At 40.4% G+C, this 24,057-nt stretch overlaps 1 protein-coding gene across 6 annotated transcripts in view; it reads left to right on the top strand.

Annotated features, from left to right (window-relative positions):
* Positions 1–1,020: 1,020 nt before the first annotated feature.
* Tnrc6a (trinucleotide repeat containing adaptor 6A) overlaps positions 1,021–24,057 on the top strand; it is a 66,798-nt gene continuing 43,761 nt past the window's right edge. For 3 of the 6 annotated variants that reach the window (XM_052199805.1, XM_052199801.1, XM_052199800.1), the window contains exons 1-3: positions 1,023–1,427; positions 1,754–1,801; positions 19,905–19,992. In XM_052199805.1, the coding sequence (XP_052055765.1) occupies positions 1,423–1,427; positions 1,754–1,801; positions 19,905–19,992 (141 nt within the window). In that variant the 5' untranslated portion in view covers positions 1,023–1,422. Of the gene's footprint in view, positions 1,428–1,753; positions 1,802–19,904; positions 19,993–24,057 lie in introns of all 6 variants that reach the window. The other 3 variants (XM_052199806.1, XM_052199803.1, XM_052199802.1) reach the window with 3 other exon arrangements.

The following is a 24,057-nucleotide window of genomic DNA, read 5'->3' as shown; positions in this document are numbered from 1 at the left end:
TAACACGTTGGTTAGTTCCTTTCTGGGCATTCATCCATTCATTAGCTTATTTACTACAACACACATTTCTCCCAGGGCAGAACCAGACAATCACAGAGTTTGTTTCATGGGAGAGACTTGAGCAGGTTTAAGCCAGTTAGAGGACTTAGAACAGAAAGAGGAAAAGGAAGAAATTTGCAGAGCAAGTTTTCTAAGAAAGTAGAAAGGGGGTAGATTTTAAATAGAGGAGAAATTTGCAGATTATTAGCACTATATGCACTGAATATGTATGTATCTATGTGCATTATAATAATTGTATCTTAATGCATTATATTACAGCATCCACCTTTAGGTATGTATCTTATTGTATTTAAAACCAGGTTATGTGTCTACATCGTAATTTAAGAAAATAATTGTAATAATTGTATTTTCATATATTGCTGTATCTTATCTACATGTAGATTTACATACTTTATCTACAGACATGTATCTTCCAGTGTCCACAAATATAAGCATCGTTAGGTGTTCACATGTCTTTCTGAGAATTAGTATGGTATCTGTGTTTCATCCTTTTATTGTAACCAAGACCCCAGGTACCGCAAGTTGCTGTGTTTAATGCCACCTCATAAAAGACTTTGTAGCTGGCTACAGTTAGGTTTTCAACCTTTTCTGTGCTTTGATTGCAAAGTACTTAAAAGTGATACTCAAGATGGTTATTTCCTGAGCAGAAATTAGTGCAAGTGGAATTGCTGAGTCAAGGGTGTGTAAAATTTTGAGGCACAAAATTGTATTGAAACCCCAGGCATGCATTCTTCAACCTGAGAAGAGGCACAAATAGAGAGGTTAAATAATCTGGCTGAAGGTCAAAAGTAATTAGATGTGGGTGAATTTAAAAATCGGCGCGGGCTAGTCTGGCAGCGGCAGGGGTGGAATTTGCGGTTTGCTGGATTTTTTTTTAAAGGCGTGTTTCTGTAAGGGAGGGGCCGGGCAGAGGGGAAGGAAACTTGTGTCGCAGTAAAGAAGGAGGAGGGGATGGTCCGAGTCAAGCCCGAGCCAGCCTCGGCGAAAAAGGCTGCGCTCCGCTCTTGCCAGGCCCCACAGCCGCTCGTGGGGGAACCTCGGAGTTCCCCTACAGCTCCGGCGAGGTCCTGGCCGCGTCAGACAGTTGCCAAGTATCTGCCTTGTTCAGCAGGCCTAGTTGCTAGGGCCTCCATCTTGGGGCTCCGGGGCCATCGCGCCCCCGGAAGGGGTTGCGAGTGGGGCATTCACTTCCGGTCTGGGGCCTGCGGCGGCAGCGGTGGCGGCGGCGGCGGCGGCGGCAGCGGGACGGTGTAGAAAATGGCGCTGGTGCAGCGGCTCGGGCCTGTCCCCGCGGCGCTGCGGAGGGTTTGAGGCTCGTGAGCCTCGTTCCCCGCGCCCCACGCGCTAGTGCACTTTACACACATGAGGTGAGCGGACCGGAGAGGAGGCTCGCTCGGGGCCAGGAGCCAGCCTATGGCGCTGCCGCAGGACCCCTCGGGCTGATGGGCGGCGGCGCGGGGTAGTCACCGGGGGGCGCGGGCGTGGGCGGGAGTCACGGGCGGTCCGGGAAGCTTCGGTCCCGCGCGGGCTATGGCTCTGGGCTCGGCCGCCCTGGGGTGGGCGGCCCGCAGCGCTGCAGCCCGCAGCCCCGCCCCTCCCCCACCGCGCGGGCGATCTGCCGCAGCAGCTCCGTTTTCACGCGCATCCCCTCCCCCCGTTTTTTTTTTTTGTTTGTTTTTGTTTGCTATTTCAGAGAATTGGAAGCTAAAGCTACCAAAGACGTAGAGAGAAATCTTAGCAGGTAAGATGGGCGAGCCTTCAGTCTCCCGCCCCTTTATAATCGTGTGTTTCCACTCTGCTTCCCTCTTCCTGGGTTTACGGACCCCCACCCCCAACTCCACCCCCCACCCCCCAATCCCGTGTCATTTGCTTTCGCACTCAGGGAACAGACATTCTGGAGAAACGGCCTCAGGGAATATTGCATGGGGGGGGGGGCGGGCATTGCAGGGAGACGCGTAATTACGAGTGTGTTCGTTCTTAAAAAGAAAAGCAAAAGGCAGTTCTTGTAAACTTAGTTAAAGCATTCTCACCCTTTTAGAATTTAATTAGGGGACTTGTGCATTAATTACTATTGTAAATGGTTGCAGGCATTGTGTGACTCATGATTGAGGCGGCCCTTATGGCGGGCTGTCAAACTGTTTTGGCTTCCCCGTTATTACTTTGTAGCTAAATTGTTGCCTTTATAAAAAGATACTATGTGTTCGCATTTTTTCCTTTCTCTGCACATTGTAGTCAGGCGGATTCTGTTGCATTGGAAACAGTTTTGTCCTTGAACTTCATGAAGCATACTGCGTTTTGTTTTCCTTTAAAACTACATTTTAGTCTGTGTTCAGTGGGTGCTCTTTTTATCAGCTGGGAAAGTAATTAAAAATTGTTCCCAGTAAGCGATTATCACTTCTGCTGGGCCTGTGTGCTTTTGCGCTGGTAACTTAAGCATCAAATACTACCTCAGAAGAGAAGTGGGTTTTTTGTTTGTTTGGTTGATTTTTGTTGTTGTTTGTTTGTTTGTTTGGGTTTTTTTTTGTCCTCTACCCCCAGGTAATGCATTTCTGGAAAACGTTTAGTTTTATTGAGCTGTAATTACTAAAATATCAGCGAATTGTACTATACTTGACACGTTTTCAGATTCACGTTTAAAACAGACTTTTCTTTTCCTGTTTGCTTTTGTATCATATATGGACACTCAGAAACTTCGAGATTAATATAGTATAAAAAACTTCGTTTGTTTTAGGTCTTAATATGGCTTACATTTGTTTATTGGAAGTTCTAGGCTTATGTTGGGGTTATTAGCACACTTGTAATTGCACAAGTATTTTTCACCATAGAATTGTTCCAAATATCTGGCTCTTTGATTTTATAAATGTTAATCTGTTGGGGTGACTGCTAAAGAATCTGTTCTCTTGGCAAAGAAACAGTATTAGCGTACCCAGTAAGGGGTTTTCTGGAACTCTAAATAAGTATGGAATCATTTAAAGGGACCTTAAGAGCTGATATCAGTGGCTAAATGTCATCCGGATGTTTAAATAAGTTATGTTGTGAAAAGCAGGAAAGAAAGAATAAGATACAGAACTGAACAAAATTATTGAGATATAATTTTAGTAATAGTGTAGGTTTTGGATCTTTTTCTCCTTTCAATTTTTTTGTCAGGCAGCTGCACAGGTCTTGTTTCTGTGAGGGTACCTAGAATTTGGGTAAATCATTTAATTTAGGTAAATCATGCTTGTCACACAAGCATGATTTTCCACTTCATCATGATTGGGCAGAACTTGGAATCTCATCTCTTGGCCTTGTTTGAATTCCAGCTCTGCCACTTAAAATGACCTTGACTCTTGGCAGGTCACTTAGCCTCTGTCTAATCTATGAAACTAGAGGCTTGGGCCATCTTAGTTACTAAGGTCTGTTAGACCCTCCCCCTTGGGTTACATAAAAAGAGATCAAATGTTGTCAGTGTCCACAGAGGGCATGTACAGTCAGGTGGGGGAGCTCTAATATGTACTTAATAACGGTGATACAAGGTAGTTGATATAAGGGTCAGAAGGAGATGACATCCATTCTTGTGCTTGAGGCACTTCATAAGATCATTAGATATGAAAAAGAAAATAAAGGCATTTAAAGGCTGGCTGTCCAGTGAGATGGGACCAGTTCTTTTTGTTTAAGGTTAAGGTGCTTTGAGTAGGGAGAAAGGTGATTAGATTAAATTAAATGGGCGTATGCTTCATTTTTCCTGAGTAAGAATATATCACTCTTTACCCATTACTATCCTCTCAGGAAGTCATGGTTGGTAGTATTCATCCTAGTAAACACTGAGCATTTTCTGGGACCCAGTAAGGGGAAGAATGTTGGCAAACTTAACAAATGTTTACCACCTGCCTGGTATACCTGTCTAAGGACTTTGTATACCTCCTTACTCTTGAGTGTCTGGGCGAATTAGGTGTTCTTAGTTCTTCTGCTTTACATATAAGAGGTTTAAGGTATTTGCCGAGATTAAAGTAACTACGGGAGGTCCTACCTTCAGTAATTTCGGGAGCAGTCAACCTTCATGCTGTGCTAAAACTCTTTAGTGAAGGTAAGGTGCTGCACTTTGAAAAACTGCATGCAACTCCAACTCTTGGGAGTTTCTCACCATGGAAACATTTTAGACCAGCTAATTAATTAATTAATTAATTGAGGACTGTCCTTTATAGTGCAGGATGTCCACTGGTGCCCAGGGGCAGCCTCTACTCAGGTTTGTAATGATGAGAAGGTTGTCAGTGTCTGACAAAGGTCCACGGGAATGGAAGGTAGGATGGAGACGTCAGTGTTGGAGAGCTTGGTTGGGGTTTGAACAGGAAAAGTCCTAAGTATGTAAATGATTACTTCATTAAGCATCTTTTTGAATCATGGAAGCCTAACAAACCCTAGTATGTATGTCTCTAGTTTAGAAGCTCTGTTCTGTGGGCCAGAGTTGGGTTGACATTCTTCTTCCCTGTGGTAAGTAACAAATCCTTACCAAGATAGTGCCTGGTGTCAAGAAAAATGTTACTAGGGGTCAATTTAGCTAGCTTTTAAAATTAATTGTTGGTCTTTAGAATTGTCTCATTCTGTCAGTACCACGAACATTCAAAAGAGGGAGCTGTAATGTCTAGATGAAGGTGACTACCATTGGAGTGGACCTAAGGAAGAAAAGACTCAAACCTAGTAAGCACGCAGTAATTTTGTGTAGCACAAATAGCAAGCAGTTAATCAGACAATCTTAAGACATGCGGTATGGAAGTCTTTCACTGTAAGTCTGAAAATGTTTATACATGATCTTTTGATGGTCTAAGGAGCCACTGTCTACCTTCTGGTAAGATACCAATGTGATAGGAAACTCTTTAAGGCTGGAAATTATGACCTGATATAATTGTTGGCAGTAGTTCTGAGGATTTGCATGAAAGTGGTGGTGGAGAAAAGTATGAGTGGATCCTGTCAAAGCAGGTTTCTTGTGAGAAGAGTATGCATAGCTAGGATTCTCCATTTAAGATAAAGGAAAGAGTCCAACCTCAGACTAAAATAGAAGTTTACATGAGGAGAAACAATATTAGTAAAAATTACCAGTTTAGAGGGGAAACAGAAACCTCCCATTAACTAGAACAATTTAGTTGATGCAAAACAATTAATTAATTCATTAATTAATATATTTATTTTCTGGTTTTTTGAGACAGGGTTTCTCTGGGTAGCCCTGGCTGTCCTGGAACTCACTCTGTCAACCAGTCTGGCCTTGAATTCAGAAATCCACTTGCCTCTGCCTCCCAAGTGCTGGGATTAAAGTCATGTGCCACCACTGCCTGGCAATGCAAAACAATTTTTAAAAAATAAACTTTTGTGTGTATGGGTGTTTTGCCTGCATAGATAGCCGCACACATTGATCCCTAATACTCATTGGAGCCAGAAGAGGGCACCAGACCTCTGGAAGGGATGTTACTTGTTTAAACTGCCATGTGGGTGCTGTAATTCCAGCTGCAGCCAGTGCTCGTAAACTGCAGAGCCATCCCTCCAGTTCCCAACTGTTGTCATTTTTGAAAGTATTTTTGGCTGGACGGTGGTGGAACACGACTGTAATCCCAGCACTCTGGGAGGCAGAGGCAGGCGGGTTTCTGAGTTCCAGGCCAGCCTGGTCCACAGAGTGAGTTCTAGGACAGCCAGGGATATACAGAGAAACCCTGTCTTGGGGGGGAGGGGGATCCAAAAAACAAACAAACCAAAAAAAAAAAAGTATTTTTAGAGGCTAAAGGTACAGAATTACTGAATATTCAGAGCTGGACCTTAAGATAGTTATCAGCTGGTATCATTTTTTCAAGTGAGAAAATTCTGATTGAGAGATGGTCTTCAAATGAGAGGGCTGGGATTCCAACAGGCCTTCTCCAATTCTAGTGTTTTCACTACCCATTAGATAAAATATAACATGTGTCTGCTTTCTTTCCAAAAACAATGATGTCAGTTATTTCATGTGCATTCTAGTGATTCCTGTAATTTAGGTGTATTGTATAAGTAGAAGTTAACATAATTTGTGATACTATCCCAGTTTCCAAACCAACCATTAAATGCCATTGTACAACAAATATTAAAGATGCTATAAACCATATTGCATCTACTGTGGGAAACTTTTGTTTGAGCCATGAATGTCTGGAACAGAGGCAGTGTTACAGGAAACCCAGGACAATAGGAGTGGCCAGTCTCTAGATGAGGTTGCCTGTTCTTGCCATCCTCCTAATTTTGTTAGTTTTTTCTGTTGTTTCCTCTGATGTGGCTTGTAGGCCAGGCTTCTTTCTAGCTTACTTTAGAGATTTTGTAGCAAATTAGAATACTAGAATATTCTAGAATATTCTAGAATGCTAGAATAAATGAATGTAGATTGTGAACTTAACTTAAAACTGAGAGTACTCTGGAAATTTTGAATATAAACATAAAATAGTTTATAATGTTTTGAATTTTGGCATATCAAATATATCTCAAAAGTATAATTTAAAAGACAAAGTCTTTTATGGTTTCATTTTATGACAACCCCAGGAATATTGCCTATGATTGGAAATACTAAAACTTGGTATGTTACATATATTCCATTCAGTCTGAACTAATCTCACTTCAAGAAAAGTCCACCTTCTATTTTTCATTCGAGGGCTAGAGAGATGAGTAGGCAGTTAAGAGCTCTTGCAGAGGACACAAGTTCCATTCAAGTTCAGTTCTTAGCACCCACATTGGCTGGCTCCCAACCAACTGTACCTCCAGTCCAGGGGATCAGTTGTCCTCTTGTAGTTTCCATGGGTGCTTGTACTCACACATGCACATACAAACATAATTAAAAATAAAGTAAATCTTAACAAAGAGTCATTTCTAATCTTAAGCAAAGCACCAAAATTAGTGTAGCTCTGCTTCTCAAGATTATTTTACCATGTTTGTTTTTATCATTTACACCTCAGACCCCAAATTTATGTTCATACAGTAAAGAGCCTCTTGTGCATAACAGTCAATGACTAAACATGGAATGTTTAGCTTCACCCTAAAGTTCAGTCCATATTTACTTATTTTCAATTGTCCTGGTGGGTTTTCTGTCCACCTTTCCTAATCCAAGGTTGTATTAGCTGTGTTGTCTCTGAAGCTTCCCTGCTACCTCTTTGATGACAGTGTAATTTTTTTGCCTAGTTGTTTTGCAGAATTAATTTGGGTTTGTCTGGTTATCTCTGAATGACCAGATTGAGGTTAAATCTTTGTGGCTAAGGTGTCCCACCAATACTGATATGTGTGTTCTGAGCAAATCCCTGCAGGTGCTCTCCTTGACCTGGGCTCTAGAGAAAGTCAGTTCTCTGAAGGATCATTCAGCACTTGCACCTTGATGCTGGCCTAGTTAGTGTTTCCTTCCTATTAGGAAATACTACCTAGTTTAAACTGAAACTTGAAGTGTTAAATTTATAAAAATTGCTAGTCTACTTTAAATTTAAAGGTGGTGATTGCTACCTTTTAAATAAAGAGTTATTTTGAAGATAGCTTTCTTATTGGTGGACATGTAAGCTGTTTTCAAGTTTGATTAGTGATACTCAAACTTGGTAAGAAAATGAAACATTGGTTATGTTTGTAATGTGTATTCTGGCTTTGTTTGTTTTGCTTTTGAGACATTCTTACCAGAAAGCTCAGCTTGACCTGAAATTTGGGATACTCTTGCCTTATAGTTCCCAGTTCAGAGATTATGAATCTGATCCACCGTGTCTGGTGTTTAAGTTAGTTTGGCCTTATAGTCCTAGACAAGGCAGTTATGCTAAACATACAAGGAACCACAGGTGAAAAGAAGTACTTTGAAAAATTGAATGTGTTTGAACAAAACAAAGCAAAAAACAAACAAAAAACCCCAGAATCTAACAAGATATGGTATTTATCAGACTTTCAAAGATTTGGTGTGCAGTAGATTGTCAGAAGTGTTAATCTGAGATTAAAGAGACTAAAATGTAACTGAGGCAGGCTTTCTTTTAGTCTTAAAAGGAGGTCCACGAACATAAATATAGTTAACAGTCCTATTTAAGATGTATTACTTTAAGCATGTTTTGCATCCTCTGTTGAGTTAGCGAGGCAGCAGAAATCCTAGCATTTTCTTTCTTGTATGCAAGAAGCATTTGCATTTTCAGCAGTAAGGCAGTAGTGTTAGGTCACAATGACTCAGCTTCCCATTTTAAAGAAATGTTCAAAACAAATTGAAACCCAGTTGAAGAATTTTATACTTTGAACCTTAAAACATATTTTCTGCAAACAGCAATTGATTGGATTTTGTATAATAACAAACAAGATGGAGCCAGCCGACTTGTTTTGCTGTTCTTCCTGGTGAATTGTAGTCTAATAGCATTTATTGGGTAGCATAGCTACGGTGATGCTGGATGGTTTTTATATTGATGACATCTGTGTTTTGTCGATTTTAGCACCTTTCTCCTGTATCTCTGTTCCCCAAGAAACACATTCTGTGAGCTAGCAGAAGGAAAGCTGGTGCTGCCTGTGCCTAAACATATACTGACCTTAGGAGCATTCGAGCAGTTCCTGGTGTTAACTGCTGCCAAGGGTTCGAGAGAAAGGCATTCTTGCTGAATGCTCAAGCAGGTGTGAGGCACATACATGCCACTTAGTGGGAATGTGGCAGGTTGCTTGCTTATGTGGCTCTTTTGGGTCCTAACTCCTGTGGGGTGCACATGTATCTCAATTCTTCTGGGGTAGAGGCAGTGGGGACCCAAATTCAAGGTTATCTATCCAGGCCACCTGCTTGATGAGATCTTGTCACAAACAAAGTATAAAACTGGAAAGGGACGTGAGACTCTTCTCTGCCTTCCATGTAGGTTAGCATTTTAGATTACAGTTGTAAGGCAACTACTGAAAACTTGTGCTTCCTCAGTGGCTATGAAACCAGAGTTTAAGCTGGGCAGTGGTGGTACATGCCTATAATCCCAGCACTCTGGGAGACAGAGGCAGGCGGATTTCTGAGTTCGAGGTCAGCCAGGTCTACAGAGTGAGTTCCAGGACAGCCAGGGCTACACAGAGAAACCCTGTCTCGAAAAAACCAAATCCAAAAAAAAAAAAGAAAAGAAAAAGAAAAAATAAAAACAAGCCAGGCATGGGGGTGAAGACCTTTAGCAATTTAGGAGGCAGAGTAGATGAATTTCTGATTGTTCTAGGCCAGCCGGGTCTACACAGCAAGTTTTAGGCAAGCCTGAGTAGCAGTGAGACCCTGTCTCAAAAAGAAACACAAACAAAACTCAAAGCTGGAATGTAAAAACAGACAAAAGACTATAGACATTTTTCCAAATCAAACAGCCAATAAGGGCCATGAAAAGATGTTCAGTTTCATTAGCCATTAGAGAAATGCAAATCAAAACCACAATGAGATGTCTTTGTCCACAAAGATGCCTGCCTCCCAATTAAAAAGGACAAGTGTGAGCAAGGATGTGAGTAAGGGAAGGGGAGAATGGTGTGACTGCATTGTACACAGCCTGGCAGCTCCTCAAAAAGTACAGAAGCGGCAATTTCATTACTAAGGAGATATTTAACAGAAGTAATAAAGCACATCCATATAAATACTGGTACACAAATATGAATTGATTGCACTATGCAATCCTTCAGTGAAAAGAACTGAAATGCCTACTAAATGATTCAGCGATAAATAAAAGTAGCACAGTGCTGAGGTGTGGCTTAGTAGTGCAGCACACACTTAGCATTAGAAGCTCTGGGTTCAATTCCTGGCAATACAGACAAACAAACAAACAAACAAATCACGTATTTATGCAAACACAAGATGGCAGATCTGCACAGTGGGATGGTATCTTTCACCCATTAAAAGGAATGAAGTACTGACAATGAGTCAATATAAGTAAAGCTTGGAAGTAAGAGAAACACAAACACTAGAGAATTCCACAGTTAGGAAATGCCCTGGAGGGAAAGTCCACCAGTGAAGGGCAGGAGCTGGAAGGCAGGCTAAATGAGGAGTGACTGCTAAATATTTGATGTCAGAGTACAGGCCACACACTTCACATGCATGGAGATTTGATCTTAATAGAGACACTACCAGCTGGGCGGTGGTGGCGCACGCCTTTAATTCTAGCACTTGGGAGGCAGAGGCAGGTGGATTTCTGAGTTCGAAGCCAGCCTGGTCTACAGAGCGAGCTCCAGGACAGCAAGGGGCACACAGAGAAACCCTGTCTAAAAGTAGAGAGACACCACCAAAAAGCTGAGTCTCACCACTCAAGCAGGGACAGTGAGTTCACGCTCAGTTAATAGGGACTCCATGATACGGGGAGGACCTTCCAAGGAATTTGAGGAGAGATCAAAAACAGGACAGTACTAAACAGTTTAAGCTCTGGTGGTTTTGTTTGTTTGTTTGTTTTTTGTTTTGTTTTTTGTTTTGTTTGTTTTGGTTTTTTTACAGAGTTTCTCTGTATAGCCCTGGCTGTCCTGGAACTCACTCTGTAGACCAGGCTGGCCTTGAACTCAGAAATCTGCCTGCCTCTGCCTCCCAAAGTCCTGGGATTACAGGTGTGCACCACCACTGCCTGGCTTTGTTTTTAAATTTTTAAGTGGATTGGTTTTTGTTTTTTTGAAACAAGATTTCATGTACTGCTGTAGTGCAGGCTAACCACAAACTTGATAGGTAGTTGAGGATTGCCTTGAACTCCTTGATACCTTTGCTGCTTCTCTTACTTGCTGGGCGTAAGTGTGCGTCACCACCTCATCTTGGGGGAGGGATATTTTATATTGTTGAGTTGAGAGTTCTTAATGTAGATTAGAAATAGTTTCTTTATTTTATGTATGATTTACAAGTATTTTCTCTTACTCTCTCTGCTCTTTTCACCTTCTTGTTAGTCCCTTGAAGCACAGATAGTTTACCTATGATAGTTCTGTTCCTATGCTTTTGGTATTAGTTCCAAGGTTGGAAATTTTTCCTTTTTTTTTTTTTCCTCAAGGTTGCAAAGATTCCTTTGTTTTCTAACAATTTTATGGATTTTACATTTAGGTCTGTTGTTTTTTTGTATGTGATGTGAGCGTACCAATCTCATTCTTACAAATTTTCAGTTGTTTGGCCCCATTTGTTGAAAAGATGGTTTTTCTGGTATCCTTAAAGATCAGTTGCTCATTGTGCAGGGCATAACCTCTGTCATCTGGCCTGTTGGCCATCCTGTCTTCATTGCTGTAGCTTTGTAGTTAGCCTTGACATCAGTACCAGGGTTCCCCCAGTTCTCATTTTCAGGGCTGTGTTGGTCCCCTGGTGTTTCTATGTGAATTTTAGCATCAGCTTGTCTGTTTTAATGAAAAAGTTGAGCTTTGGACAAGAACAGTTTGTAAATCAGCTTAGATAATATCTTAATGACATTATTCATACTTTATTCATACTTTCTAATTATTTAGGCCTTTAATTTTTTCAAAGATGTACTGTGTTTTAAGTACATAATTTGTACTTTTTAAAAATTCATTTCTGAATATTTTATGGTGTTGATGCTATTAGAAATGTAATTGTCTACTTCATTAGTTGGTAAAAGGGGTAGAAACCAGGAGCTTCAGTAAGCATACCAAGCATGGACTTCATCCCAGCTGTACCACAGTCCCTGGTGTCAGCGAATGCAGAGATTTACATCTTCCTTTCTGATTTTGCTGTGTTTGCCCTGTTGACTAAGCTCTCCTGTTTTACTTAAGACTTATTATTGTTATCTATCTATCTATCTATCTATCTATCTATCTATCTATCTATCTATCTATCTAATTTTGTGTGTGAGTGGCTGTTTTGCCTCTATGTATGTCTGCCTGTGAAGCCAGAAGAAGGTGTTAGATCCTCTGGAACTGGAGTTAGAAGTGGTTGTGAGCTGCCATCAAACATGAGTCCTCTAAAAGAGCAGCTGGTTCTCTTAAACACTGTGTCTATCTCTAGCCCCTGTTGTTTTTGGTTGTCTGTTTCATATAGTATTGAAAAGAATGTTAAGATTGGTTATGTTACTCATTTGTTACCACTGATGTAAGCTGTGGGCTTTTCTGTAATTACCCTATGTCCATTTAATGAAGTTTTCTTCTACATCCAGTTTGATTGCTTTTCTTTCTTTCTCTTTTTTTAAAAATATTATTTATTTAATATATATGAGTACACTGTAGCTGTCTTCAGACACACCAGAAGAGTACATCGGATCTCATTACAGATGGTTGTGAGCTACCATGTAGTTGCTGGGAATTGAACTCAGGTTCTCTGGAAGAGCAGTCAGTGCTCATAACCACTGAGCTTTCTCTTCAGCCCTGATTGCTTTTCTTGGTGATAGTGTTTTGAATGTTTGTGACTGCTGCTCTTATAGACTGATGCCATTAGTAACTGTCTTCATTCTTTTAATATTATAGTACTCTGATCTTTGTATATTAAATCAGCCTTGAATTTTTGAGATGAATCCTTTGATACATTCGACTTTTTTGTCTGTCTTGTCTTTCCTTTCCTTTTCCCTTTCCCTTTCCCTTTCCCTTTCCCTTTCCCTTTCCCTTTCCCTTTCCCTTTCCCTTTCCCTTTCCCGAGTGCTGGAGATTAGATGTATGTGCCACCACACCCAGCGTGTTTGTATTTCTAATCTATATTTTTCCTGTGATGGTGTTATGTGTTTTTGGTATGTGATATTTGACTTGGAATCTGGGGGTGTTAGCTGTTGCTTTGGGGTGTATCAGATACTGTATTGTGCTTTAAGAGTTGTTTTTTGTATTCAGTAATATTTTCTCTATGTTCCTGTTCAGCCTTCTTTCTATCCTACCCGTCACTCAGTATTTTGCAGTGAGTTTCATGTTGCTAATGATTAGTATACACTTACTCTGTGCTTTCAGTTAGTACTGTATCTGTTTTACCTAATTTAATCTTCACAGCAACTTTTTCAGGGATGTACAATTGGACTTCTGTTTGCAAGGCCACACAAGCTGCTGCTGGATCTGAAGTTTAAGTTCTCCTTTTCTCCGACATGGGTCCCCAAAATCTGCACTACAAGCTATGCTTAGGAAGGGCTCCTTTGATCTGATCTTTGAAGAAATAGTGTGTGGGTGGGAAAAGGGAAAGGAGTACAGTTACCAGAGTCTGAGTAAGGGAAGGAAGCCGGGGTTGTTGTCTGATTATGACCCTCGGTGCCAGGGAGTACAGGTCAAGAAGAACTGGCTTTTCCCCCTGCACCAGTAATTAGTTTTTTTCTGGAACAGTAAGATTAACATCTAAAATAATTAGACCATGTATATTTTTTAATTGGAGGTCAAGGGTGAGGTCTGTATTGGTTGGAAAGAAATGTGAAGAAGTGGTAATTGAGCTAAGCTTCAGAAAGCGAATGGGCTGAGAGATTTACGTAGGCAGCTTGGGTTCTGAGTGAGCTTTAGGACAGACAGCCTTGTACCTGGCAAGCTGGGCAAGATTGTCTTTTCACAGTGATGGGGAATGATATTACTGCTAGATTTCAGGGTTGTAGGTCTAGAATAAATATTTCCAACACTGTCTACTGTAGAGCGCTGCTTTCCTGATGGAGGCGTATCTGTTTGAACTAACTTCTTCAGCCTGTATGCATAATATTGTTACAACTTGTAAACAAGATGCCCTTCTATCCCTAAAACCTCATGTCTGTATTCTAAATTCAGAGGCATTTTCTTAATAATTACAGTGCCATTCTCATAATTGGAGAAACATCACTGACATTCATGATTGCTAATGCAAAGATTTTACTAAAATGTTCTGTGTTATCTTAGCTGTTCGTCACAGCAAGGCAAAAAGAACAGTTTTTTTCTGGTTGAAGTCAATACAAGGTCACAGATTGTGTTTGGTTTAGCTGCCTGTACTCTGGAACTGGTTGGCAGTCTTTGTATTGTGGTTTTCTGGTGTGTAAAGAGTGAAGGCTGTTTTGTAGGTTGCCCCTCTGTTTCTCTCTTTAGGTCCAGAGCTGTGTTTGGGGCAGGAGCAGCATAGGACTGAAGTGCTTTTTTTTTTTTTTTTTTTTTTTTGTGGTGAAGTACGTGAAGTTACTTTGTCTTGTCTCGATGTTAACTAACTGATTTTCATTCTTCTCCCTCTGTTTTTCTTTCTTACTGGTCCCCTTTCAGCTTTGATATAGTCCCTTCTCCTTTTGTATCATTTACATTAAAGTCCTCTGTGCTAGTGGATCTGTTGTGATTAAAAACAGCCTCCATTATATTCCCTTGTTCATAATTATTTTCACTTCTACCTTTATTCATATTCTCCATAGTAGTTTTCTTTGTTTCAAAAAGAAATCACAAATTTCATTCTATTCTGTTCAGTTCATTTTACTGCAGGAGTTATCAGAAAAACTGACTCCAACCTACTCATTCCCTTACCAAGTTTTGTTGTAATTGGGTTTCTGTCCTCCTGTCTGCTGATACTAGTTAGGTTATCAGTGACTTACTATGTAGTACTGACTAGCTTATTGATTAACATAGAAATCAAGACTGAGGAAACTGTAAAGCCAATAGGAAGTGCAATGGGTGGAGTATTTGAAGAAGAAGGAGGGCAGATGATTTTCTTACAGATTCAATGTGGATTTTATAACAGCTTGAACATGCAGTTGATTGTGTGTGAGGGTGACCTGCTACTGATAGGCTACTTGAGCCATCAGAAAACTTGTCTGCCTTTTCCTTTCCCTTCCTTTCCTTTCACAACTAGAACCATCCATCTTTAAAGCTTGAGCTTTAAAGTCTAGGTAGTGTCCCTATCTTCATGCTGTCAGCTCTCCCACTGGGTTGGCTGTTTTGCAGTTTCTCTTTGCTTTTCCTTCGAATTGTGGTTTGGACATTACACATTCACTGGGATTACTTACTTTTCACTGTACAATCAATGTGCTTCCTATGTTTACCCAACACTTTTGTACACTTTCCTTCTGTATCCCTCCTGTTAATCTGTCAGGTTAACCAGTCTTTATGCTCCCAAGGGTCCATGTCATTCTGGGCTCTCTTGACAGGAAAAACTCCATTTTTGTCTGCAGAAATCCTGCCTCTTCGGATTCCATAGTTCACTAAGAGGACCTACAGAACTCAATGTCTAGCTGTATGGAATGCTTGTGATTTTTGTGCAGTGATTAATTAAAAGGGAGGAAAACATCTGGAGTATGACAAGGAAAAGTGGGAAAATTCTCAAACATGGTTGACGGACGTAGTTGGTAACGGCTTTTATTAGGGGCAAGGAAACACACACACACACAGAGGGAGAAAGGGAGGGAGAGAGAGAGAGAGAGAGACAGAGACAGAGAGAGAGAGACAGACAGACAGGGTGGGGAGAGAGAAATCACTCAAATACACAGAAAGACACCACAAAGCAAAGAAGGGACTTTGGAAGCTGAAGCCCAGCCTCTCCTTGAGGGGTGGGGAGTTTTAGAAGTTTGAATGGTCTTCCTCTTCTAGGGTTGGTCAGTTTGAAGAACAGAATGGCTGATTGCCCCCCCCCCCCAGCTGTGATGTAAACATCCTGATTGGCCTTGAGCTTGCTGAGGCAATCCATCAGCAGGGGACACTAGTGGAGGGAGCAAAAACCCACAAGGCCTTTTTTTTTTTTAAACTGCTAGGCTTTTGTCTCAGGCCAGGAGGGCAAGGAAGAAGCCAGCCATCTTGGAAGTTCATCATCTTCATTACCTAGTCATGGATGGCCCCTCTCTCTGTCCTTCTACACATATCAGGGAGTATGCCCAACTCTATGTCCTTCAGAATGAAAGGAAATTGAAAGATCAACAAAGGAAAAAGATAAATAGGGTAAATACCAGAAGAAACTAGGTATCAGCTTCCACAATCACACCCCATGCAGCTACAGAAGACCTGCAGAATCTTCCCTGCATCAAAGGGAAACATACTTGCCAGAAGCAGGGTTTGTTAGAAATTTGTTATCCTTGGACTAGAGAGATGGCTTAGCAGTTAGAGCACTTGTTGGCTCTTGTGGATGACTTAAGTTTGATTCCTGGCACCTATGTAGTAGCTCACAATCGCACATAACTGAGTTCCAGATGATCTGAAGCCCTCTTCTGACTGCTTGGCCATTAACCACATACATGTTGTAAAGACATGCAAGCAAAACATTCATACACATAAAATAAATATAATTATTTTTTAAAAAGAAAATTATTGTCCAAGGTTTCTGTTGGATTCTGGTCCTGTATTATACTTTGAGAAAAGGTGTTAAGTACATTGGATTGTGGTGCTTGTGCAATTGAGGTGCTGGGTACCTATTCTCACCAGTTAGGGAATGACACAGGCCTAGGAGTTGACAGCTGTAGTTGACACCTGCTGTGCTGATTTTGTTATCTCTTTCAGCACACCATGCAAGCCTACTTCCGGCCACATGTCTGGCATGCCTTGGCTAGGCCTTAATGTTTTCATGTAGATTGTCCTGCTACTACTATTTTTGAGTTATCTACCTGTGTATTATCCCTTTCTAGGGGCTTGGAATTAATGGTTCACCTGAGAGTAACTTTTGCACATTCATGGTGAATAGATGTTTGCAGATCTTAACCCTTATTAGTCCATATTCCTAATAGCAGTGAACAATAATTCCCTTGGAAAGGGATATTAGAAGAACTGATCCTCAACCCTAGAGAGTGTTAAGAGTGGGGGTTCTTCCAGCTCTGAGGTGTGCACCGCTGGCTGTGGAGCCCTGGGCCTCTAGCACTCTGGGTTCCATTCATATCACTAATCTTCTGCACATCCTGCTACCTTTAGCCAGTGGTATGGAGACTTGGAGGTTTAGGTTTTTACTGTAGAAAGATTGAAGAGTAGATGAAAATAGAACACGGTGAGTAGTCTGCAGTTATCCTTGTTCATTTTCAAAAGTTGGCCACCATTTTGTCAATTTTGTTCCTGTTAGTTTTCCTTTTGTCTATGTGTTGCTGTGTTAGGTTATGGAAAAGTGAAATCAGATCTAGTATTGGAAATTTTTTTTTGTACTAAATTAATGCTTTCCATAACACCTCAAATTAGAAATATTGTTACTATTCTCTCTCTTAAAGTTAGGGTCTTCTGTGTAGCTCAGGCTAAGCTTAGTGGTGTTGTAGCCTAGGGTGGCCTTGCACTCCTCATCCTCCTGCTCTCACTTTCTAAGTGCTAGGGTCACAGGTGTTGGCCACCATGCTGGGACATGTCTAATGCCCTTCGTAAAACATTTCTTCAGATATTGTCCAGCTGTAACCTTTCACTGATGTTTCCATTTCAGGTCTAGGAGGTTATTTCCACGTGTCTTCCTCTATGCTTAAAATAATACAAACATAACGCTGGCACATAACTTAAATAAATGTTTTGGGCTTTGTTTTTGTTTTTGGGGCTAGGCTGTAGTGGCACAAGCCTTTAATCTCAGCAGAAAAAACAGGTGGATCTCTGTGAGTTTGAGGCTAGTCTGGCCTACAGGCCAGGCTGGGAATCGTACTGTTGTGAGTGTGCAGCTTGTGTTTTTTCCTTTGCTGTGTTAGGGCCATTTCTTCCAGTGAGTGAGCAGATCAGCTCCTTTTCATTATGCATTGTATGCAGCGGCCATTCTTTATTGATGGGCCTTCCAGTGTGTGCATTCAGCTCACTTGAGAGAGACTTGCAGTGAATTTTCATATACATATGCCTTATGGTCTAGTGCTTGACTGCTGTAAGTCATGTCCTCAAGGATGCTGTGGCAGTGTCTTAGTCAGGGTTTCTAGTCCTCCACAAACACAATGACCAAGAAGCAAGTTGGGGAGGAAAGAGTTTATTCAACTTACACTTCCACACTGCTGTTGGATATCTTGACACAAGTAGGGTAGACAGTATTTTTTGGGTGCCACTGAGGACTATTGTATTAAATTATCATTCCTTATCTCAGCCTTCGGAAATACTGTAAAGTAAACATGCTTCCTCATGATAGAGGAGCTTACTATGTAGCATAGGCTAGTGTCAGACTTGTGATCTTTTTGCCTGTGCATGCTGGGATTTGCCATACCTAGCTGTATCTCAGTTCTAGCATGGTGACAGGGAGGCTGAAGAAAGCCAAGGAATTGGAGCTTTTACCTTTTCCCTGTCTTAAGGGGGACATGCCTTTATTGCCTTTGTGCATACCATCCACTCTGCTGGTATACTGTGGGCATCTTGGCCTTGGACTGCTGGCATGGTCCTTACACAGAATATAAGAGTATAATCGTAACACATTTGATGTACTTTGTTATTTCAATTGTGCACAATGCCATTCATTTGTATTTTCTTAGTCTTAATGTATTTCTTAGTCTTTAGTCTTTTCTTGTCTTTAGTCTTAATTTGTATTTCTTAGTCTTTATGTCCCTCAATTTTTTCCATCAGAAGAGCCAGGTTTAGGTTCTCTGAAGTACATTATAGCCTCCTCCAGTTTCCTACGTACTTGTCTACCTTTCTGGTTTTAGCTTGTTTCATCCTTGTTGCCTTTCAGCCTTAATAAGAGGTTATGCTCCCCATTGACCCTCCCTTTGTGGCTCTCTGTTGCTTGTAGTGTATCCTCCAGAAAGCTTATTCAGGGCAGAGTTACATATTATTTTTATGCATGATGGTTTTCTTTGCTACTCACTGGTATCATAAAACTTAGACTCTAGGCTAACATGGGGACCCAGAGTTTCCTCCACATGTTTGTAGAGTTCTTTTCTCAGTATACTGCTTGAACGACAGGACTAATCCAGACCACCATGAGAATAGACAGGCCTCACTTGAGTGATGATGAATGGAGAACCAGTAGCCTCCGACAAGGAGAGCTGTGCACTCAGGGAAGAGACCTGTGAGCCTCCTTTGCAAGGTTTTGTTGTTGTTGTTTTTTAATTTTTTTTTTTTTGTTGTTTTTGGTTTTTTCAAGACAGGGTTTCTCTATGTAACCCTGGCTGTCCTGGAACTCATTCTGTAGACCAGGCTGGCTTCAAACTCAGAAATCCGCCTGCCTCTGCCTCCCACAGTGCTGGGATTACAGGCGTGTGCCACCACTGCCCCGTTTTAATTTGTTTTTTAAAGTAAATGCTTCCTGTAACCGGCTGGGCAGGAAATGCTCAGGGATTAGAGTGGATCTGGCTTTTCTATCCCTTCCCCTCTACCCCACCCCATTTCTTTCTGTTCTGCTTGAGGGGTGGCAGGTAAATCTACCTAAGACTTGTATGTTTATTACCAGATATGACTCCTTTTGTTATAGTTCACTAATTAGTTTTGAATAGTTGTTGCTTTCCCCTGAATTTCTGGAGGTGGAGGGAAAAAAGGAAGTAGTTTATCTAATCCTGATAAGAAGTTCTTTCTGTTGGCAACTTTGAGATTCCAAAAATTTAAACTTATAACATACATTATAGCTTATAACATTCCAAAGAAAGGATAGTTTGAGGTTGTAATTCTGAAGTACATATTTCCTATTTATGAGTAATTTGTATGCAAAAAGTATCTGGGTGTGTAGTTCAGTGATGAATTTCTTGCCTAACGTGCAGAGCTCTGGGTTTGATCCAGCATTATAAACTGTGCACATGCACAATGAGTTGGGGTTTGGAGCATAGAAGTATCTTAGTCCATCAGTATTTGGTGCTGTATGATAATTGGGATCCTTAGAATGGTAACTACAACTTAACCAGTATTTTAGAATTGGAAGGAACCTGCAACTTTTCAGTGTAAAACTATCAGTTTTTTCATTGTCTTATGTGATATGACATAAGATGAAAGCTCTTATACCTACAAATCTGTTAATTAAGCTCTGTTAATTAAGTCAGTTGTACTACCTGATAGCTGTGTGGCTAGGTTGCAAGTTGTGTTGAATAAAGACAGAGTTGCTCTTTCTTATAAGTGAAAATGAATCTGTATGCAACTTTTTTTATTTCTAAATCCATTTTGGGAAAGTTAATTGCAACTGTGTGGTTCAGGGATTTAGTGCAAGAAGAAGAACAGTTGATGGAAGAAAAGAAAAAGAAAAAAGACGACAAGAAAAAGAAGGAAGCTGCTCAAAAGAAGGTAGTATATGATAAACTTTGTTAAGCAGTTTGAACATAGAATACAAGGAAATTACTCATGACTGTTAAAGCATCTGATTAAGTTTGTTAACTTCATTGAAGATTCATTTTAATATTTAATGTCTTTGAATGTGCATATATGTTGCTAAATATGTAATTCAATGCATGATCTTGCCCATTCTGAGTTTTTCAAAGGTAAGTACATCTCATGAGGTTTATCTTTCAATTAGTGATTCCTATGTATTTCATTATAATTTTATAAGTGGGAGAACTCAGAAGCTTAATGGCTATGAAGATAGAGAGGGGTTTGATGCCTTGTTCATACAACTAGAATGACATGACCATCAATTTTATTTAGGCTTCTTGGGCATCAGTTTCTTTACATTTTGTAAAACAGGTGTTGAGTTAAATGAATTCATGTGCAAAATAGGAAATAAAGTAAACAATATTTAAGCAAATCATATTTAAACAAGTTTTGGTACCATAAAGAATAAAAGTCCCCTTTAATTTAATGCCTGTGCTGAGTTTCTAAATTTTCACTTTAAATGAAGACACTTTAAAGCAAACCCTAAGGTGTTTATTGGAAAAGAACTCTGTGTGCAATACAGGATAAGAAGCTGGAGCCACAGCAAGCATGCCGAGGCCCCTCACCATGTACCTGCCACTCAGTCCCCTCTGTCCAATTCTCAAGGACCTTAAAATGTTCCAGAAGACCCAATAAACCACTTGTGTATTTATTTTACTGGAAAAGGACTGCTGTACTCTTTAAATATGTATCTTGGCTAAGGCACCATGCTAGGACCTTATTATCATTCAGCACAGACACAAGAGGCATAAGACATGAAGCATGTCTTTATGGGATGCTTTATTGAAGCACAGAGGAAGAAGATACCTTAGCCTGAGACAGAACAGAGGAATGGGACATTTTCTCAGAATATAAATGAGTCAGGTGATTAAGGAGCAGAAAGTACCCCAGGCACTCAGAACTAGGAATTTGTAGCCTGTATGTATTAAAATGTGGAAGCTTTGGGTAGGGGATGAGGGTAGGAAGGAGTATCGCGAGATAGTTCTGAAGTAGTTAGTGACGGGTAAAGTCTCTTCTTGGAGATAGTTCTGAAGTAGTTAGTGATGGGTAAAGTCTCTTCTTGAGACTTTGAGTGTTTGATTTTCCCTCAGGAAAATGTTCGATTAGATGGGAAGAAATTGAAGTACTGATTTAAGGGACTGTTGACATAAACCATAGAATTTGCTTAGTTGCTATGAAGATAGAACATCCTGGCTTTTTCAATGAGTGATTAAATATATTTGGGAACTCTTACTCTACTTTAGAGAGTACAGGAAAAGAAGTGATCAGTTAATTAGTTTTGGGTATGTTGAACTTTGTGCCCCATTGGGAGAAGTAATAGAATACAAAGCCATTTGGAGAACTGAGTGTGAGGAGAGATAGTAGGTGACACTAGTTACCTGTCAGTCCAATCTGGCTGCCCTCAGGGGAAGCTGGAAGAAATATATAGGTCTGCTTTATAGGTGTTTGTATCGGACTCTAGTATGGAGTCTAGTGTTGGCTGATGCCTTGAGGCCCCACCAGAGGCTTTTTGATGTTGGATGGTCTTTCCAGTTTGATCCATCTTTATTTGGTATTAATGAAAGAGTTGTGTCCTCAAGTTAAGGTTGGGAAAAATTACTGTACTCTTGGGCCATGGTGCCGTTTGCCCATAAAAGAACTCTTAAGGTAAACTAGAGATTGATGAGGAGGATAGTTGGTGTGCTTAAAGTAGAATCTGGTTTGGCTAGCATCTGAGTGTTGTTACCTGTTTTAGTCAGGGTTTCTATTCCTGTACAAACAAATATCATGACCAAGAAGCAAGTTGGGGAGCTTACATTTCCACATTGCAGTTCATCACTAAAGGAAGTCAGGACTGAAACTCAAGCAGGTCAGGAAGCAGGAGCTGATGCAGAGACCATGGAGGGATGTTGCTTACTGGCTTGCTTCCTCTGGATTGTTCAGCTTGCTTTCTTATAGAACCCAAGACCACCAGCCTGGGAATGGCACCACCCACAAGGGGCCCTTCCCCCTTGATCACTAATTGAGAAAATGCCTTACAACTGGATCTCATGGAAGCATTTCCTCAAGGGAAACCCCCTTCTTAGTGATAACTCCAGCTTGTGTCAAGTTGACACACAAAACTAGCCAGTACATTCCCTTAGGCCTTGTTGGTCCTGAGGAGTTCAAGATTTAGCTGATGAGTTACAGTACAGCATATCTGGGAAAGAGCCTAAGGTAATATAAGAATATGTGTTTGGAATTTGAGGAGATTCTGCAAAAGGAAGATGCTTAGTAGAATAATTTTAAGTCAGCATTTAGAAATAATGCCTCAGTTGTAAAAGTTCCTTTTTACCTTCCCTCACAATCAACTTTTTAAATCACCAAGTCACTAAAGGTACCTCCTTATGTATCCATACATTTACATGGAGCTCATGAATGGTGTTTGCTTGTTGTTTGTCATCATCAGATCTGCAGGGACAGCAGATCTTTTCCCCACTTCTTCTCTGCCTCAGTTAGTGACTCTCACTCTCATCATATCCCATGAGAATCACCTACCAGATGCTGAAAGAAAAACAGTTTGCTTTTCTCAGATCTTCCACATGGCTCCGGTATTGCTATGTATCCTGTCAATCCACTAAACAGTCTAAAGGATGTTAAAATTCCTTAATAATTGTTCAGATTTCATTGTCCAGAAGGCCAGTGTAAATACAGCTTCTCCAAATTGCAGAAAATCAGCTTATAACTGAATTTGATGCAACCTGTTGGCAAAATAAGGACAGCTGGTACTTCCATACACTGCTACCAAATAGCTCCTTAAAAAAAGAAAACTCCCAGATTGGCCCGTATGAAAGACCATGAGTCACAAACTGTTAAGACAAGGTTTGTGGAGCTTTCTTTTGTTTTCTGTAGGAGCCAGCAAGTATATCCTAGTATAGTAGACAAACGAGGCAGGTGGGCAGGGCCATTTACATGAGTGTTTGAACATAAGTTCATCACAACTCACCTGCTCTATGTATAAACCTTGCACTTCTCCTTCTGAAGAAGACGTTAGCAGCTATCTGTTCTAATCTGTTTGGGTTCAGTATAAAGTGACTTCAGTGGCTGATGTAGGTTTCATCATGGCAACAGATGCAAAAGTAAAGTTGAAATCTCATTCTCTCATTGGGTGTCTATTCACAGCTCTACCTTAGCACTGTTTTCCATGCCGAGTGTTATCTCAAACTTCTTTATTTTTTACCATATACAGGGAAACTTTTAAATTGAGAAATCATCTATAAGGAAAATTTTATAATGTGATATAAAGTGTAGGTTCTCATGCTACGAATACAGAAAACATGTAGACTTAACTCCCTAACAGCATGTATATTTTTGAAATCTAACTTTATGCTATTAGCTATTTTCTGATTCAAATAAAAAAACAAATAACACAATTTCTTTAAGTTGTAGATAATTAAACATAGAGCTAATAAGCTAGCTCTACACTGAACCAGATTCCTGTGCCTCTCCCTCTTGATAGCTTATTAAGGCATCATCAAAACTCATTGCAGTATTTTAACAGTAACAGGTCTTTTTATTTTGCTATCTAAGCATATATTCAAATATTTAGTCTTTCTCTTAAGATTCTATATAAAAGTTAGGTACTTTAAAAAAATAGTATTTTCCACCCTGGTAAATGATCATGATACTCAGTGAGTTAATAACTTCATTTTAAACACTTTTTTGTTCTAAAAACCTTATCCTAGTAAGCTGGCCATGTATGTTTAATATTTTTTATATGATGAAGAATCTCTTGGTTCTTAGAGCTAAAAAATAGTTCGATGGAGCACAGACATAGAACTTCAGTCTTAAAGAGGGGCGAGGGAAGATTAGCAGGAATTTCCCCCCCCCCCCAGGTTCTAGTTTTAGAAGAAAACTTTCAAAAGTGATCTTAAGGGAGGTGCAGTAAAGATCAGGGAGATTGAGAAATACATTAATTATGAGGGACAGTGTAGACCATCCTTCACTTAACCATGTAACTTC

Source organism: Apodemus sylvaticus, chromosome 1, assembly GCF_947179515.1.
Source record: "Apodemus sylvaticus chromosome 1, mApoSyl1.1, whole genome shotgun sequence".
In the NCBI taxonomy this organism is placed as follows: Eukaryota; Metazoa; Chordata; class Mammalia; order Rodentia; family Muridae; genus Apodemus; species Apodemus sylvaticus.
Note: the sequence above shows the minus strand (reverse complement) of the source record. Positions and strands in the feature narration are given on the sequence as shown.